The sequence below is a fragment of the Pavona decussata genome, unplaced genomic scaffold, assembly GCF_977016875.1.
Source record: "Pavona decussata unplaced genomic scaffold, jaPavDecu1.1 SCAFFOLD_61, whole genome shotgun sequence".
In the NCBI taxonomy this organism is placed as follows: Eukaryota; Metazoa; Cnidaria; class Anthozoa; order Scleractinia; family Agariciidae; genus Pavona; species Pavona decussata.
In genome coordinates this window covers 2,195,489-2,215,057 of record NW_028145482.1, presented here as the reverse complement: position 1 = coordinate 2,215,057, position 19,569 = coordinate 2,195,489, and the positions used below count along the sequence as shown (strand labels likewise).

Below are 19,569 nucleotides of genomic sequence, written 5' to 3'. Positions count from 1 at the left end.
AATTTACCATAAATCCGTTGGCTGTAATGGGCTTTTAAGCCGCGTAAAGACTGGGGATAGTAATAACAATTTGTAAGGCACACCTGGATGAAACTTATGTGAAGTAGGTTATGAAAAAACAACATGGCGGCCGTGTTCCACAAATTTCTTGTGCGTCAAATACGGCCACCGAGGTTAAAAAAATTCGATTTAATAACAACGATTCATACGACAGTATCACCAAAATCGACTCATGAAGATCCACTGGTGGGTATTTTGTTTTGTTTAGTCTGTTATATTGCAGGAGCACGGTAAATCATGGTAGTTTAAGCTTGTTCTGAAATAAGCTTTGATCCATCAAATGCGTGGACGACGCTCCCTTTATAGAAATATCATGGATGTAGAATGATTCCTCATTATAAATGTGTTAACTAAATTATGACATATTTGTGTTGAAGCGTTGAGTTGGCTTTAAAAGTTCAGTTCTTTTAGGGGTGGTGAATGCTAGATTTCACTAGTTTGATTACATTTAGTGATGAACACATATCTGTCTATTTGCAGTCATTTCTAGCTGTAAACATGAATTGGAGTAATCTCAGTTTGCAATCTTATATCTTACCTTTCTTATTTTACGTACTAGTTTCGCCAATAAGTGTTGATTCAGTCCTAGAATTTGCAACTGAACGGTATGACACTTGATTAAGGTTCATTTAATTCAAGTTCCCAAGATGGCTTGACTGGCATTTCTTCCTGTAAGCCCTTTACACTTTCAAAGCAAAAGAAATCATAACTCTAAGATTGTTTCATAAGACTATGAGACCTATGAAATTTTACTATTTCGTGAAATGCCTCTTTTTGAAAAACCATTTGCCATGTGCGCTTGGCATCTAACTGATGCTTGGAAGAGTTAGGGGATATGAATGGGGTTATCAGAGCATAACAGTGTTAATTTTTGGTAAGTAGGCATTTTTCATCACGCTCTTTCAGAATACCCCCACAAATCCCATAATTTTATAAATTTAGTTTTTCTGATGTAAATCCCTTTAGGACTGTTGAATGGCAAGATAGACATTCTTTGTTTCATCAGGGTCTCACACAAAAGAGTCAATCATTGGAGCAGCACCAGAAGCAGAAAATGGCTCATGGTCTCCCTAAGAAGTGGCCAATAGCTGGTGTCAAGCATGTGGTAGTAGTGGCATCAGGCAAGGGAGGGGTGGGCAAATCTACTACTTCAGGTACAGCACTTTATTTTTCTGCATCAGCAAAAATTAACCTGTAAAGTTTCTTCTTGTGAAGCCCCTAACCTTCTAAGATCAAGTAAGGGGAGGGGGGTAAGTGATCCATGATGATCACTTCTAGGAATGAGGCAATGAGAGGATTTTAAGGACGGTGCCTACTAATGTGTGGTTCCAGAAAATATCCATACCCCCACCACGGAGGGAATTGGAAATTCCAGAGGGGTGGGGGGGTCAATGGCCCAGGAAATTCCAGAGGGGAGGAGGGGTGAATGGTTGGATAAGTTTCCAGAGGGTCAACTTCACGTTCATGTCAGACATAAATGTTCAAAATTGTAACTTACCAACTTTGCAACTTCGTAGATCTTTCTTGAAGACATTACTTTGTTTAACTGTTTTAAAGAAACCCTTGTTACATTAAAAACATGTTTCTCTTCTCCGAAAAGCCTTTGTAAGCGAAGTACTCCAACTGAGACAAGAAATCTATGTCTGTGTTGCGTGACTCAGTTATTATAAAACTGTTGTTTGTGAAACTTTCTTGCGTAGAAAATATTGTTTACTGGCAACAATTGAATTTGTATCAATGTTTAAAAGGGAAAATTTTTTATGGCTATAAAGTGAAAGCCACAATTTTACATAAAACATTGAAATATTTGTTTGTTATTTTTGTATGCTGTGTAGAGTTACGGGCAAAGGTCAATTCCCGGGGTCAATTATGGTTTGTCAAAACTGACCCGTGTTAACACTTATTTTGTCCAAAGTATTTCAACTTAAGGTCCAAAACTATTAACTTAATTTCTATGCCAAAATTCAACAAAATAGAGCCAATTCAACATTCTTTTAATGCGTTATTGATCCCATACAAAATTTGCATAAGAACGTGAACATGCTAATTTCGTTTTGCGGCTCCATTTCGTCTGCGGTTTCAAGTTACGATCTGAAATCTCTATTTGTCTCCCTGCCCTGCTAATGCTTATTTTGTCCATGCTATTCCGATTCAATAGGAAAACTATTGACTAAAATAACTAGACTGAATGATTACCAGGAGAAAACTCATCGATTGAGTAGAACTAAAGCGATAATCTTTTTGATCTCCTAAAATTTGCATAGGAACGTAAACATGACATATGCAAATTAAATGAAAAACACATTTTTGCATTGTGGGACTTATTCCAACAACTTAGATTTAAAATCTTCAGTGAAGCTAATGGTAAAGTTTGATGTCAATGACCACAGGTAAATATGAAACACAACAATTATTTCAGTATCAAGAGCTTTTTGGCAAACTCTACCGGTGAAACTGAACAGCGCGCGCGCTCTTCGATAACGCATATTTTCTCCTTCTGTAGGCAGTTCTTGATATTTCTGAAATGTTCACATCAAACTGATTTTTGAGGCGTTCTTTTGAAATAAAACTTTTCCAGAGGGGGGTGGGGGTGTATTCTGTATTTGAGGAATTTCCGAAGGGGTGGGGGGGTTAAGAAAATACCTTGGAAATGGAAAATCCTGGGGGGTGGGGGGGTCCTATCTGAAATTCCCTCCGTGGTGGGGGTATGGATATTTTCTGGAACCACACAATACCGAAATATTTTTGTGCGGTTTTTGACTATGCGAGAAAAGCAGATCTTAACAAGGCCTATTGGAATCCAAAAAGAAAATTGGGGGTAACCACACATTTTTCAGAGATAATTTAGCAGTAATATCTCTAAAAAATGCCAAAATATAAAGCAATGTATGGGATTTTTTCCAAAATTGAAGCTTAATTATCTCTGAAAAGTGCATGGTTACCCCCAATTTTCTTTTGAGATACCAAAAGCATTTGGTAAGTTCTGCTTTCTCCGTATAGTTTTAAGCCACGCAAAAATATTCCTGTATTAGTAGGCACCACCCATTGGAAACCCGAGTATCTCTCGATGCGCAGAACGTATGCGCAGTAACAATAGTAGGCACCGTCCTTAAGGGAACACAGAGATCATTTTAGATTTCCTTTTATTTATACCATGTCATCAGCCTCTCACCTCTTTTAATCAAAGATACATAATACTGTTACTAAAATTGTTAGTGTATGAATCAACTCAGGTGTTGAAAACTTTTTATGATAATTTTTATTTCTCAGTGAACTTGGCTTTAGCAATGTTGGCTAGCAAGCAGGTTTGTTTTTACCTCTCTCATTTACTAGTTGGATTTGGTTTTTACTGTAGTTGACAATTTTTTTTTTTTTGCTATGTTTCAAAACATCATGTTTATAGTTACAGTTAATAATGGCTTAAATTGGGACCAGTTTTACAGCATTTGAAGGAGTGGTCACACCCAATAATATTGTAATAAAATCATTTTGTGCTATTCTTTTCTTAGTCACTACGCGTTGGCCTTCTTGATGCTGATGTTTATGGTCCCTCCATACCAAAAATGATGAACTTAAATGGACAACCAGAGCTGACAAAACGTTAGTTGTTGATCATTGTGCCTTATAGAAATAACATCTTATAATATTTTTATTACAAATTTATCAAGTCAATTTACATTGCTGCTAATCATACATTCCTTACTTTACAAAGCTTTTATTAGCTTTTGACAACATTGTGATATCTCTATAACAATTTTCTGACTGGCCAGTCAAAATGAGGATTTGTTAGACAGGCAGATGCCAAGTTACTGTCAGCTATTGGTAATGACCCTGCCTCATGTATTTCTTGCTTTTGATTGGCCAGTTAAAAGAAAAGCCATCAAAAAGTTGTTAAAATATGTCAAAGTTGTTGAAAAATTATTAACATCACATGGCAATGGTAGAGCATACAGCACTCAAAGTACTGTAAAACTTCTGAATAGCTTTCTCAAAAAAAGATCAATTCTTCCTTATGTAAACATTTTTTATATTTACACAGGTTTGACAGTCACTAGCTCATTATAGTCATCTTCCCATAGTGGTTAGATTATTTGACCTGGGAATCAGAATTTTTTTTCTTTTACAACCCATGCTTGTGACAATTTTTAAATACAGTTTACTTAAATCAATGTTTTCAATTAATTTTTATCTTACAGAAAATCAGATGAAACCTTTGGTGAATTTTGGTGTGCCCTGGTAAGAAGCTTGCTTTCTAAATCCACTTAGGTAAAGTGAAATCTTACTTCCTAGTAAGTATCTGTACCTCTCTAGCCACGAAGCCTAACTGTTAGTAAGATCTTTGTAAACATTTGAGTTCTCCTAGAACAAAATGAGAGCCACACCAAAGCTATTGCCATAATTTCATTAACCCCTTAAGCCCTGACAGTGATCAGCATCAAATTTCTCCTTGTAATATCAATGCTTATTCAATCCCTGAGGTCATGAGAATTTGGGATATGATCACCCAAGGTGAATTTTCTTGATATCAGTTATTAATAACTTCTCCCCAGTACTTTAAAAAGAAAAGTATGCAGACAAGATAGAAGAATTTGTTCTTTGATATTAGGGGTTGAAGGGTGAGAAAAGATTAAGTCTCTATAATTATTTGAGTCAGAATAACTTGTTATGAATTACTTTTGTCATCAGTTTTACACTTCTCTTTTTTGTTGTTGTTGTTTTTGTAGCATGTCCATGGGTTTTCTGGTGGAAGAAGGAGCACCAATAGTCTGGAGAGGATTAATGGTGAGCTTGCACTGCAGCAAGCATCTTCCATGAATATACAGTGGTTTGAATAAGGCCAGGCACTTCCCTGAGCAGCAGCTGGTATTCTGTTGTGAACAGCATGCATTTCATGCAGTAATAAATAAATAAATAAATATGATATTTAACAATTATTCCACAAGCGTGCATTGGATACCAGATGATAGATAGGCAATGAGCCGTGCAGCGCAAAGTTGGCTATAATCATCTTGTATCCAACAGGCACAAAGGGGTTATTGCTTTATTAAAAACAACCATGAAAAATCGCTAAATGTGTCATGGTATACGGTACATATTATGGCTCATATACCATGGCCGCTAAACTAATCAAAACTCTGGAACTTTGTTATCCAATGAGTCAGATTTTAATAATGACAGTAAACTCTGTGAACCAAATCAATTTAGACCCTCATCTTAACAATGAAATGAAGAATTCTCTGTGGTTCTAACAGTAGTTTTGCAGTTTTCAACAACAAATCTTATTGAAATCCCTGGCTGATAAATCTTGTGTGATTGTGTCAAACCCGCCTCAGGTGATGTCTGCTGTTGAGAAGCTGCTGCGACAGGTGGCATGGGGTGAACTAGATGTGTTAGTGATTGACATGCCGCCTGGAACTGGCGACACCCAGCTGTCAATCTCACAACTGATTCCTATCTCAGGTCAGCATTAATAAATTATTAATGAAGCAGCAAAAATTAGGATTAAACAAATAAATGCTTAAATTCTGTTTTGAGGTTAATTTGATGGAATGGTTTACAGACTAGCTTTTTTATTATTATCAAACTTTCAGCTAGAAGGATTCTGGGCTGTCTCGTCACTTTTTTCTGAGAGATTATTCTTGGAAACTGCACAAATTTATGGTGGAATATCAGCCTTCGAGACAGTTTTGTCAAATACTGGCAAAGAAGTTTTAAAAGGACACATTTTGAAGAATTCAAGAAAAACTTCACCTAAACTTTTAAAATCTTGTTGTGGACACCCAGCTGGTGACTACGAAAAATTTGGTAATAAAATTATTGCTATTCAAACGGAATACATCACGTTTACTTCTAGTGTCTTGTTTTCTCACATATGACAAGTATCAATTTTAAGAAGTTCAACTGAAGTAAGTAGTTTCACAGTGCAAAGTAATCATCATGTATCCACCTTACACTATTCAATATTATATTAAAAGCATGAGACAAGAAATATTCTGTTTTTCACATTTGCTTAATCGACTTGCCAGGTGCTGTGATTGTAACAACGCCACAGGATATTGCCCTGCTTGATGCTCGCAGGGGTGCAGAAATGTTCAGAAAGGTTCATGTTCCAGTAAGTGCAATTTTAGGCAAAATGTTCTGGAAAGGGCTGTATATTTGCAAGGTGATGGATCCTATTTCAACATACATTTGGTTGATCACACTGAATATGAAACATTTGTTCAAATTTACTGTAACCAGTCAGATGCTCTGGAGTTAATGACATGGGGACATAAATTCTTTTATGATAATGAAACACTTCTTGTGTATTATTCTAACTTTTTTTATTTCTTTAAGGTGCTTGGTCTGATTCAAAATATGAGTCACTATGTGTGTCCTAAGTGTCAGCACGAAGCCTACATATTTGGACAAGATGGAGCCAGAAATGTTGCTGATGAAATGGATTTGGAGCTCTTGGGTACATAAATCTTAAAAAATAATTATAATCTCTTCTGCATGACCTGTTCACATAAGTGATGATAGTGGATGGCAGGCTAAAAAAAACAACTGTTGTTTTAGCTCATTTCCCAAACTATTTTCGGTGACTTGGCCTAAATCTTTAATCCCCTGAGTGGGTAGATTCTTTGTTGCCATGCCACTCGGTTACATACTGCCACTGCCACAGTGTGAGGGATTACTAACAATTTGTTCCTGTTTGTCCCATGAACCTAGTGTAATGGCCTTAACTCCCACAAGTCTCCTGTAGCTCAGTGGTAGAGCAGCTGAACTAGTAATCAGAAGGTCTTACATTTGCTAGGCTCGATTTCCAGCCGCTGTTCGGGAAACGAGCCCGCGCTCCTCCTCCCTCTCTCGGGGAGGAACGAAGACCGGACTTGAGAGAGCGGTGGAAATCGAGCCTATACATTTGCTTACTGAGAGGAGCTCTCGGATTTCCTTTTTCCGAGCATGCCTGTCACTGAATAATACATCATTCTCAATGTTATTAATTGGACGTGAAATGAATTGGGAACTCTTCCACAAAGATTTGCCAAAAACAACAGAAAATTTCTTCTCAATCGGTTAAATTTTTTAAGCATCAACTGGCCGTGTATTACTGCTGTTACAAAAGTACGTTAGAAAGATTTAAAAAACAAAAAAACTTTGACAGTGATACAAACTTGTGCCAAACATTCTAAGTTGCTTTGTATTTACCACTGTAGGTGACATTCCTCTGCATATTGATATCAGAGAAACAGCAGATTCAGGAAAACCTATTGTAGTTTCCCAACCAGACAGCCCTCAGGTAACTAACCCATTAATGACTTTACCATAAATTATTTACTTTACAGTCGACTCCTGATAACTCGAACCTTCAAGGAAACTTGAAAAAGGTTCGAGTTATCGAGGGTAAAATTATATAGAAAATGACTTGAAAGGAAAGTAAAATTGGTTTGAGTTAGGGCCTGTTCACATGGAGGTAGGGGACCCTGCGAGGGTGAGGTACCCCATCTACCCGGGGTCAGAAAAAACAGGCCTTCACATGCAACCCGGGGGCGCTGGGGTGAGGTTAAAAAAGCTATTGTGTGGTTGCTCAGTACATATATCAACAAAGATGGTGGACGGAAGACACTTTTCGTTTCGTTGTTCTACGGGCACGACTTCACCTTCATTCAAGACCGGTAGATCAGCTTGGTTATCAGACTCGACAAATGCACCTTCAACTCCTTCAGAACTTCCTTCAATGGCATTGTTCTCGATGTTTTGAAGGTAATATCTGCAAAAAAGCTCGCCACGTTTGTACTGAATTCAGAGACAATTGCCTGGATGAACATCACCCTACCCCACCTCCAGCATTCACATGGAGAAAACTCACCCCAGCTAAGGGGGTTACCCGCCTCGGCAGACCGGGCAACCCGCCTCGGTGAGGTACCCCACTTCACATGTGAACGGGATCAAGAAATAAAGAGAGATTGTATGGAGAGATTGGTAACCCCACCGAGGTGGGGTACCTCACCTTCCCGGGGTCCCCCACCTCCATGTGAACAGGCCCTTAGCGAGGGTTCGAGTTATCAGGAGTTGACTGTATAAGCATTTTACCTGTCATCTTTTGCAAGGTTTTTTTGTATACTTTTTTAACACAGAGAAAGAACTGATGACCTCTATCTTTTACTTTTCTTCTTGAAACAGAGTACAGCCTTCAAAGCAATTGCCAGTCGCATTTTGGAAAAGCTTCCACCATACAAAGATCCCTTCCCTGTACAAGAAACTTCAAGGTGACAGTTGAGTTGTTTTGTGCAATAAAACATACACATGGAACAAACGTCCCAAAACATCTGGCATCACTGCAGCAGACGACATAAAAAACGTCCAGTGAATTAAACATGTTACTGATGCCGCTGGTCCATTACATCTCCAAAATTTATGTGTGCCTAATCATGGATGCCAGGAAGAACGCTGTCAGCTTTCCCTTCATGCTTGGACTGCCACACAATAATACATGATTGGTACAGCTTTGGCTGAACAAAACTGAGGACCATTCAAGGAGTTTGACAAGGACAGACATCAATATTAATTTTAAAGAACTACAAATAAAATAAATAAAATGGTCAGATTGAAGGACTTCATGACAAGGAACACATGGCATGGAACATGAACATTTGAAAATTTGTATATTAAAATCATCATTGTTGTTATTGAATAATAACAATGATGATGGTGGTAATGATCAAACCAGTGGGGACCCTGTATGGAAACTTAAAAAAATTAAAAATTAAAAAAAGAAGAAAAATGACAAGCCCCACTGGATGAAACATGTTGTATTATTTCCACAGTTATGGTACTTAACATGAGTAGAAGTATGGGTGAAATGTTGTGGAGGTGAGAGGCCCTGTAAGTATTTCTATCATGGTTAATAGCCATTGTTCTCCCAAACTTTCATGAGGGAAACCATAACTTTACATAAAGTTATAATAATTACAATAGAGCCATAGTTAATAACTTTTCACCAATCAGAAAGCATTTAGTAGTATATTATTCTTTATTTCACAAATTTATGTTATAGTACAATGTGTACCTGTATGAAAAAAAATGTAATATTGTGATATAAAAAGCATTAATTAGTGTGGCAAAAAAGAACTTTTTGAGAGGTACCTCCTTGTTGGAGGTAAGGAATCTGAGTTTCTGAAAAGTGAGGCCTTGTTATGTACAAGTATCTTATCAGCAATAATGTTAAATACTGCTTTCTTTTCTGCGCATGTACAATGTACAGAAAACTTTGAATTAAAAAGCTGCTCAGAACCCAAACTCCAGCCTCCCTTGCAGCCAATGCCAAATGTTCCGTTTAAACTGCAAATGTCTGTCTGTGCAGCAAAGGAAGTATGAATACTGCACTATCATCACACAAAACATAATGCTACACTGTTGTTTGGTTTGTGTCTTGTTTTCTTTCTTTGTCAACCCCATCACCACTTCACTTGGGTTTAGTTTCCGCATCAGAGACCCGCCGAATGTAAATAGCATCAGCTGGGTGTCTATGAAAAGAAATAAAAATTAAGAAATTAAGTAAGTCTGTAAATGGCACACAAAAGGCAAAAAAAAGGCAATTTACCACTCCAGAAACTATGGGGATTATGTGGTATGATCTCTGTGGTGCCACACAAAATTTAGATTCACAAAATCCAAGAAATGACTACCTTAAATATAGCTTTTCTTATAGTGGAGTTATTCTCTTGAGCAGTCTCCCCAAGGAACTTAGAATGGCAAATTTGCTGGGCCTCTTCAAAAGAGGCATCAACGAATGGTTTTCTGTATTGGAGTCACCATGACAAATATGTTAACTGTCCAGTTAATAGAATTGTAAATAATGACATTTTGACTGTGTATAAGTGAAGTTTTGTTGTTGTTGGGAAGACTGGTACAAGTGATAGATTGTTTGGGTACACAGAAGCACATTATGAGGACAAACATTGAACTTTTCAGTGTTATACGGTTGGTAATGTGGCTCTGCCAAGTCTGCTTCATCAAGAACTTGTGACGTTTCCTTCACAACAGACTGCCATTGCCATTTATAACACTTCTGTGTTCCCCAAACAAGCCAACAATTGAAGGACTTTTCAGATCACTTATTTTAGCTCAGATTTACCAGAATTTTTGTATGTGGTCTTGAATTTTTCAGGCAAAGTTTTAACTTTGCTCCAATATGTATTATCCACTACTTTGCACTTCGTTTCCTGATAAAAACAGAAATCTTGCCCATAATCACAGGTTTTTTATCGCAAATGAAGCACAAAGCAGTGGATAAAACATTGGCGAAATGTTTCCCGATGGAATTCAAGGCCTAATGCAAAGATTCTGGTGAATCTGAGCTAAAAAAACAAAAGCAATCCGAAAAGTGATTTGGTTAATGCTCTCAGCCTTTCATACCTCATTTGTATCAGACTCCTCACGGAGTTAGGAATAACAACAACTGTGCTGGCTAATATTCAATCAAATATGATGCCACACAGCATTTTCCAAACAAAGTACAAATTGAGACAAGATAGTATGAAGATTGAGATTGTTCCACAGATAACAAGTATCCACTGGGATAATAAAAACATGTTATCAGGAACTGGTCTCAAACTAATATTATTACTATTTCATCAGTCAGAAGAAAACAAAGGAAATCACTACCGTGATGGAGGTTTGGAAATGTGATCTTAATTAAAAAATTTGGTGAACTTCTGCTTTGAATTTCTCCAAGTGCTCTAATAGTCCGAGAAGTTACATCAAACAGTCGAAAGAGTGTTTCAACCAATTTCCTAACACTTCAAAGTTGATTAAAAAAACTTGGCTGTGCCTTGTTTTTCAAGCCACTTCACGGTGTTTAGAAATCTGATGAAACACTCACTCTCCCTTGTGTTCAATAATGTTACTTACTCTTTCTCATCCTCCTCGTACATGTATGATGAAGCTATGGCCAAGAGGCCACCATCATTACTGAAGCTTAGTGACGATATACTGGTAGGATAACGATGAAACTGAAAATTCAAGGGAGACAAATTCAAATTAGTTGTGTCTCACCTTCTGACTTTAAGAATTCAACTTCCTGTAACTGTACAAAATAATAAAACAAAGATGCTTTTGATGCCAGTGTCGCAGAGCAGTCCCTCCCTGGCCCAGGACAATAAACTCCAGATTGGCCCCCAGGGACTAAAGTTCTCCATAAGCACTCATTACCCTGGGCCTCACATACAATTTCAGTGCAAATCAGACTTGTCTTCACAACAGTAAAGTTCATCTGGAGGATTCAATGGATTTTGACAGTGAGTTGAATGAAGCAAAGAAAGACCACATACTGCACCTGACACAGTCTCTTCTTGTTGAAACCATCCCAAATGTTGACAAAACCATCTGATCCACCAGTAGCAAATGTGTTGTGTCTGAAAGCATTGAGTAACATACAGTCAAATCAACAGCAATGGACTGGAATCAACACACCCAACCATGCTTTGGCTGAGTGCTCCCCTCCCCACCTCCCTGAGAGGGAAGGGAAAACACACCTTTCACCAAAATAAATCAATGAATAAATAAGTTCATTTTGACATGGTCAACTTATCAGGGCTTTAACAAAAGTAAAGAAGTAGTGTAATTTTACTACACTGTATTACTATTGCAGGAGCTGTACATTTAATATAATTTGTTTAACAATTGGCCAGCAATACCATTAATAGCCCAGCAACTAAACAAACCAATGGTCCCAAGATTTCAGTTGAATTCTGGAGAAGAGAAAAACCAGAGTAGCCGGAAAGAGCCACAACAAACTCAACCCAGAAGGGGTGAGTCCTGACATTGCACCTGGGCCTCATTGGTGGAAGGCCAGTGCTGTCACCAATGTGAAGTGCATCATCCCTGCTTCCTCTAGAGGGAGGAATTCTGGCAGAATAGTTGACAAACATAAGGCACTCCAGTTGTTCTGAGTGCATTTTGAAGACAATGCACTCACACATTGTGGAAGGAGATAGCATTAACAGGATAAATGTTTTCCATTCCTTCTTCTTTGATACGGTGACACTTGAAAGCATATTTCTTCTTTTGGACTTCTGGACTTGGATCAAAATATTCCACGGCTACTCTACCTTCAATGGAGCTCAACACATAGCCTAATGATGCAAAGGGATAAAAAAACCCATAAACTTATATATATATGATAATTAAAAGTATATTGCCTAACTTATTGTAATCAGTCAGCAGAATTTAGTTTAAGGGTTTGGATTGCTGCTGATCCTGTTGATTTCATCTTAAATGTTAAATAAATAAATAAATAAATAAATAAATAAATAAATATAAATAGATAGGAATTTCAGTGGAATCTACGGAGTGGCTCTTCTCTCTACTGTTTCCAGGTCGAATTGGAATTTGGAAATGTTGGTTTTTGTGGAGGGAGGAAAACTGGAGAACCCGGAGAAAAACCCTCGGAGCAAGGACGAGAACCAACAACAAACTCAACCCACATATGACGCTGAGACTGGGAATCAAACCCGGGCCACATTGATGGGAGGCGAGTGCTCTCACCACTGCGCCATCCCATGTTGAAGTTGTGAGACTGATTTTTCATACTTTTGCATTCCTTCACTTTTACCTTGTGTCGTGGGGCGCAAGGTTATGTCCTATACCTCTCCTGAAAAGAATATTCCTGAAGGGATCTAATGTTGGGGGACTCTCATATATTTATGGCTAACCTGGTGCATTGCAAAGAGGGGGTGTTAAAAATTGCCTGAGTCAATGACTGTAATCACAACAAATACTAATCAGCAGTAAACAGAATCTAACAATTAAAAGTTAAAGGGGCACAGAGATTGTATTGTATGTTGGTCAAAACAGCTCAGTCACATATTTGAACCTCTTCTCTGGCATGAAATTGCTCTTACAGCGCTGGGAAGAAAATATGAAATGATTTCTCTAAGGGAGAATAAACTCTAATCAGTTTTGAGCAATTTTTCCAAAATACTCAGAAGGAACTTGAAAAAATTGGCCATTTTTTTTTTCAAGTTGCAATCCATTTCCATCCTAGTCATCCACAGCCAAAAATAAATGGTACTAAATTCTGTGCACTAGTAAGGTTATTGTTAACAAAACTGAATCATTATTTGAAAGTTTACAACTAAACAAATGTGTTTTTTTGGCTATTCAAAGTGACTCTGAGGATGGGCAACAGAGCCCCTTTAACATTTCCCTTCACTCCTAATGCTAAATGAAACCACCAATATCTAAATCTTCTTTTTCATACCAGGTAAATTATAAGATTGTAATCAACTAAAATAATATTGTCTAGTGGCAGGAGACAAACCAGGGAGATGCAACCTGGATAATCCCATTCTCTATACTATACCTTGTTTGTTTGGGAAGGTCCTAATGCACCTTGTTTGATACTTTAAACTGGATTCTCTCCTCTGTTGCACACATCCCTGCAAAATTATAGACCATGTAATTACTGTAAACTATTGATCTACTGCTACTGGATCTCACACAATGTACTATTGGATCTAGTATATTTTAAAATGGATCCATGGCCAGTGTTTCTACATTGATCAGGAGCTCATGGTTGGTAAATCGCAAATAAACAAATAACATAATAATTGAAGAGGCGTGTGGAATAAGGCCGTAGGGTCAAATTCTCCTTTTGATTCACAAGCGAATACAAGGCAATTTGGAAGAAGAATCTAACAATAAATTCATCAGAAGTCACTTAGGACTTTTTCCAGGCACCCTTTCAATTATTATTATTATTATAGCTCTTACCATGTTTCTGAGATCCCATACCATTACCCTTCGTCCAGCCTACAGTAAAACAACAAAATATCATTGAAGTTAATTCCACTAATTTTAGAGTACTTATTTGCTCAACATTCAAAGCCCACATTTGTCAAATTTTTGCAAGTGTCCAAAACAGACTAAACAGGTAAAAGAGAATGCTCAGCAGCTTTTATTACATCAGGTTCAAGATTCATGACATTTACATTATGCAACTAAGATTTGGCTCTGTCTAAGGAAGGCTGTTCAAGCTATTTCTTTTTTTCATGTCTTCTTTATGAAAAGACATGTATGTTTCTTACAGTAAGACAGAACCAAGCCAAGAACAGAGAAAGCTGGTCAGATTTTTGTTATTCTTTCCTTATTTGCTCTCGCGCTTAAAGCTATTTAACAAGCGAAAGAGTGACAATGTTTTTTTAAGACAGATTAACCCAATCTAAAGGGAGACATCAATTCATGGATATTACAATTTATCATATCTCTCAGTTAGCACCCATGTGTGATTGGTCAATTTTGTGGGCTATATTTCACTGCATGGCCCACTAAATTTGAAAGTTTCCTTTTCCATGCGCCTGGATATAATAAATTTCTCACTAACCTCATTTTCTTTTACAAATCTTTGTTTTTTTTCCCATTGATTTATGGCCCATGCGCCTCGTGCATGGGCCATAAATCAACTAGTCTCCCTCGCAGCCGTTTTTAGTTAGTGGGGAGGAGCGTTGTGTAACACCACTAAAAATGGGTGCAAGGGAGACTTAATAAATCAACAGGAAAAAACTTGGTCCGTAAGTTACAGTACAGACCTTGAACTCAGTTAGTTAGAGGTATGTAATAACACAAGTTCTGTAAAGGATAAAGCAAATGATGAATAACAACTGCTTACCGTCCCAACAACAAGTCGTTCATCAGATGATGCCATTGTGTAAACCTATTAAAACAGTGAACAGAACATAGCATCAAGTTAGTATTAGGAAAGCAAACAAATGAAGGGGTGTGCTGAATAAGATCCTCAGTGACTTTTGATGTAAGGTCGAATTCTCCTTTTGTTTCACAAGGGAATACAAGGCAATTTGATAGGAGAATCTAGCAATTTATCAGAAGTGACTCAGGGCTTTCTTCCAGACACCCCTTCAAATGACACACTGGACAAAACATAAATATTCACTTTGTAAAATCATCATAGTACAGTACGTGCTTGAACCACAACACATACACTTTAGAGCTGTGTAACTAAAAGAAGGTATATAGCCTGCATTTATCATACTATTTCTACAGATTGAAATACCTTTTCAGGCTGCTGATATGTTCCAGTACATTGATTTGTCCTAGGATCCCATAGTTTAATGTTTTTATCCCAACTACCTGTGATAATTAAACCTGTAAAAATATACAATCCAATCTTCAATTAAAAAATACACTAGCACAAAAATATTCTTCTATCATAACTTGTTATCATTACTGTCTGATTCATTTACTATAAAACTCATTGTTTATTATAAAAATTAATTTTCAATTACAGTACTTTCATTGTAATTTTAATTGTCACTGAAAATCCCCTTTGGAGGGTTATCACTCAGTACAACTTTTTTCAAGCAAACCCTGAACAGTTATAATATTATTAATGATTGATCAGCATACAACCATTAAATGAAGCATCAATATCCTTGAGGTGATGCCATTTAATTACAATGCACATTCTAACTGTGCATAATATTATTTCTTGCATTATTAGTTTGTGCAAAAAATGGAGACATGGTGGGTTTTCCTTAATGCTACTGTAAGTCAATTACTAAATGGGTTTTTTCTCCTAAATGAGCACAGTGACCTATCTTTTTTATCTCGTTATTTTAACTTAGCCATTATCCTCTTTATGTTGAAAATTTTTTAGACAAAATTTATAATGACAGAAAAAAGAGTTAGTTACAGCATCTTTTATTTTAAGGGAATCACTTTAATGAGTATTAGAGAAACATACCAACTGAAGGACAGAACTCCACACATTTGATTGGCGCCTCATGCATTCCCACAACTTGTTCAGCTGAAGTGTTAAAGTCCATGCTAAACAAACAAGGAAAATAAAAAAAATAGCCTATACTTGCTCTGTGCTGGAAAGCTTGTTAACTTTCAATTTATTGGTATAGCATGAACTATTCCATAGAATAAAACTATACCAAAAAATATGTTTGTTTCACAGAGGATATTACATGGTGGCGTGAAGATACAAATTTTATTTCCGAGAAGTAAAATATTGTTTTTAACACAAGAATATAGAATAAATATCTTCAAGCCACCGTGTTATTACTAATTTTCTTTTTATTACATAGACAAATCTATCGCTTGCCATTTTCCCTGATGTTTACACAAACAACCGAGAAAAAGCAGGAAATGACGTCATCAATATTCTCACTAGTAAGGATATCAAAAATATGCCACTCGGGTCCCCGATGTAGGTTTGCATGAATTTTATGAGTGGTGTATTTTCCAGTAAAGCACTTGTGTCCTTACAATAAATATTTTTATCTCACTTTGAAGACTTCACCTCTATGGCTATATTACAGATTGTGTAGTTCCAGAAAATATCCATACCCCCACCACGGAGGGAATTTCACATAGGACCCCCCCACCCCCCAGGATTTTCCATTTTCGAGGTATTTTTTTGGCCCCCCCACCCCTTCGGAAATTCCTCAAATATAGAATACACCCCCACCCCCCTCTGGAAAAGTTTCATTTCAAAAGAACGCCTCAACAATCAGTTTTATGTGAACATTTCAGAAATATCAAGAACGGCCTACACGAGGAGAAAATATGCGTTATCGAAGAGCGCGCACGCTGTTCAATTTCACCGGTAGAGTTTGCCAAAAAGCTCTTGATACTGAAATAATTGTTGTGTTTTATATTTACCTGTGGTCATTGACATCAAACTTTACCGTTTAGCTTCGCTGAAGATTTTAAATCTAAATTGTTAGAATAAGTCCGGCAATGCAAAAATGTATTTTCATTTAATTTGCATATGTCATGTTTACGTTCCTATGCAAATTTGTAGGAGATCAAAAGGATTTGATTATCGCTTTAGTGGGTTATATGCTTCTGGTTCTACTCAATCGATATTTCTCATGGTAATCATTCAGTCTAGTTATTTTAGTATTGGACAAAATAAGCATTAGCAGGGCAGGGAGACAAATTGACCTTTCAGATCGTAACTTGAAACCGCAGACAAGATGGAGCCGCAAAACGAAATTAGCATGTTCACGTTCTTATGCAAATTTTGTATGAGATCAATACCGCATCAAAATAATGTCGAATTGGCTCTATTTTGTTGAATTTTGGCATAGAAATTAAGTTAGTAGTTTTGGACTTTGAGTTGGAATACTTTGGACAAAATAAAATTTAACACGGGTCAGTTTTGACAAACCAGTTATAATTCACTGCGGGAATTGACCTTTGCCCGTAACTTTACACAACATACAAAAATAACAGCAAATATTTCAATGCTTTATGTAAAATTGGGGCTTTCACTTTATAGCCATACAAAAGTTTCCCTTTTAAACATTGATACAGATATTTCAATTGATGCCAGTGAACAATATTTTTCTACGCAAGAAAGTTTCACAAACAACAGTTTTATAATAACTGAGTCACGCAACGCAGACATAGATTTCTTGTCTCACTTGGACTACTTCGGTTAGAAAGGCTTTTCGGAGAAGGGAAACGTGTTTTTAATGTAACAAGGGTTTCTTTAAAACAGTTAAACAAAGTAACGTCTTCAAGAAACATCTACGAGTTGGCTTAGTTGGTAAGTTACTATTTTGAACAACTGTGTCTGACATGAATGCGAAGTTGACCCTCTGGAAGCTTATCCAACCATTCACCCCTCCTCCCCTCTGGAATTTCCTGAGCCATTGACCCCCCCCCACCCCTCTGGAATTTCCAATTCCCTCCGTGGTGGGGGTATGGATATTTTCTGGAACCACAAATTCACAAAATGATCAGCTTCCAGTTGGCTTGATAGCCTAGTTGGTAGAGTATTGCACCATTACACTGGTAATGCAGAGGTCATGGGTTTGAATCCTGTTCAAGCCTGAATTTTTTCAGGCTTTCTCTGTGGAACTGTTTAAGTTGCGTATGTAACTGTGATAGTATCTCATTTATTCATTCATTCATCTGTAGTTCAACTGTTAGACTTCAAAATGTTTTTAATATTTTGGTTTTAACATTGTTTATTTAACAATCACCTGGATTAGGATCTTAAGTATAATTCTACATTTCCCTTACTCAACTCTTATTATGAAATTCCAAATAATTATAAAGTAAAACCCTTGGCTAATACTTGGTTCAAAGGACATTTCAGGGGGCTTATAGTTGAAGGGAATTTGTGTTTTAAAATTTTGTTGGACTTGACACAAAAAAGCTTGGAACACTTAAAAAACTTTCCCTGGAAGCCCACCACCATACAATCCATATGTAATCTTTATTTATTTATTTTTTCTGGGGGTGCAGGGTAGGGGTTATTGTTGGAAGGGTTTCAGTGTCTGTGATAAGGCTGACTTATATTTGGTTGGGAGGGGAGAGAGGGAGGGAGGCAACTACCCAGAGCTGTCAGAGAAGACCTGTCAAGAAGTAGAAATAGAGAGAGATTTACAGCTGTAGAATTGCATTTATAGCAAACAGCAAACATGAAAGTCATGTTTATGTTTTCTTACAAAAATGGGTACATAGATGAGAAAAGTGCAAAATAATTCTGGCCTTTCATGTTAACGCAAAACTACTCAATTTTACTGAGAAACTGAAAACAGCGAGCAGCAAATGAAGGGTAAACATGGTCATGGGGTCATTTAAGTTGTTTGCTGTAAGTATGATTCTATATCTCTCTATTGTAAATGAATTTCGTCCCATTTAGCTAGCACATGCAGTATTTATCGTGGAATTAAAAATTTACTTCTACGGGTACATATTATTTTTGCATGCAAATGAGGGAGACATTTGTGAAAGCAACGGCTCCCCCGAATAATATTCTTTGTTTGCAGAAGCTCTTAAGGTACGTAACTATTCCTAGTTGTGTTTTTCAACTTACACTTTTAAGGTATTGTCAAGTCCTCCACTGTATGAATGCACACCATCTTGAAAACAACAATCCAGTACAGCATATGCGTGGTTGTACTTAAGACGCATGTTGTTGTTCTGAACGTCGTAAAGTCTTACTGACTGTTAAAAGATTTGCGAATAAAAAACCGGAGACAATATTTAGTGCGTAAGCTTATGGAGTTATTTTCATTTCAAATTCTCTTTTCGCGAGTCACCGTACACAGTTACACCTACATAAAACACTGAAAATAATAATTAAGAAGTCGGTATTTTGCAAACAAGAAGCTTACTGTATCCCATGATGACACAACCAAAAAGGAAGCCGAGGTAGGACTGAATTTGACGGACGAAATTCCATCTGAAGGAGGCTGATCAAGCTGAAATTCGTTGGGTACGTCCGCCATTTTGGAAAATGTGCGCGCGATTCTGATTGCAGTGCATTATGGGAATCTACTTGACACAACGGTCGGTACTTAGTGTCAAACCAATTGTAATGTCCTATAGCAAATGGCCTACTCTTCGTTACTCTTGCTACTTCACGTCTACTTTACTTTACTTGCTTGGCCTTCCTTTATTTGCTTAGCTTTTCTTGCGTGGTGTACTTTACTGTCTTTACTGGCTTGGTGTACCTTACTTTGGTGAACTTTACTGGCTTCG

The 19,569-nt window shown here is 37.2% G+C and overlaps 2 protein-coding genes across 2 annotated transcripts; one reads left to right on the top strand and one right to left on the bottom strand.

Moving 5' to 3' along the window:
- Positions 1-31: 31 nt before the first annotated feature.
- LOC146479040 (iron-sulfur cluster transfer protein NUBPL-like) lies at positions 32-9,596 on the top strand. The gene is made up of 11 exons (XM_085111307.1): positions 32-246; positions 1,067-1,214; positions 3,331-3,365; positions 3,570-3,660; positions 4,257-4,296; positions 4,785-4,842; positions 5,394-5,520; positions 6,087-6,172; positions 6,397-6,517; positions 7,260-7,342; positions 8,227-9,596. Exons 1-11 carry the CDS (start codon positions 124-126, stop codon positions 8,314-8,316), a joined length of 1,002 nt encoding a protein of 333 aa, XP_084967433.1. The 5' UTR covers positions 32-123; the 3' UTR covers positions 8,317-9,596.
- On the bottom strand, positions 9,410-19,356 carry LOC146479039 (mitotic checkpoint protein BUB3-like). The gene is made up of 11 exons (XM_085111308.1): positions 19,203-19,356; positions 18,902-19,032; positions 15,806-15,888; positions 15,116-15,207; positions 14,714-14,758; positions 13,819-13,857; positions 13,409-13,484; positions 12,023-12,179; positions 11,381-11,459; positions 10,957-11,057; positions 9,410-9,569 (listed from the first exon to the last, which is right to left on the bottom strand). Exons 1-11 carry the CDS (start codon positions 19,314-19,316, stop codon positions 9,509-9,511), a joined length of 978 nt encoding a protein of 325 aa, XP_084967434.1. The 5' UTR covers positions 19,317-19,356; the 3' UTR covers positions 9,410-9,508.
- Positions 19,357-19,569: the final 213 nt, after the last annotated feature.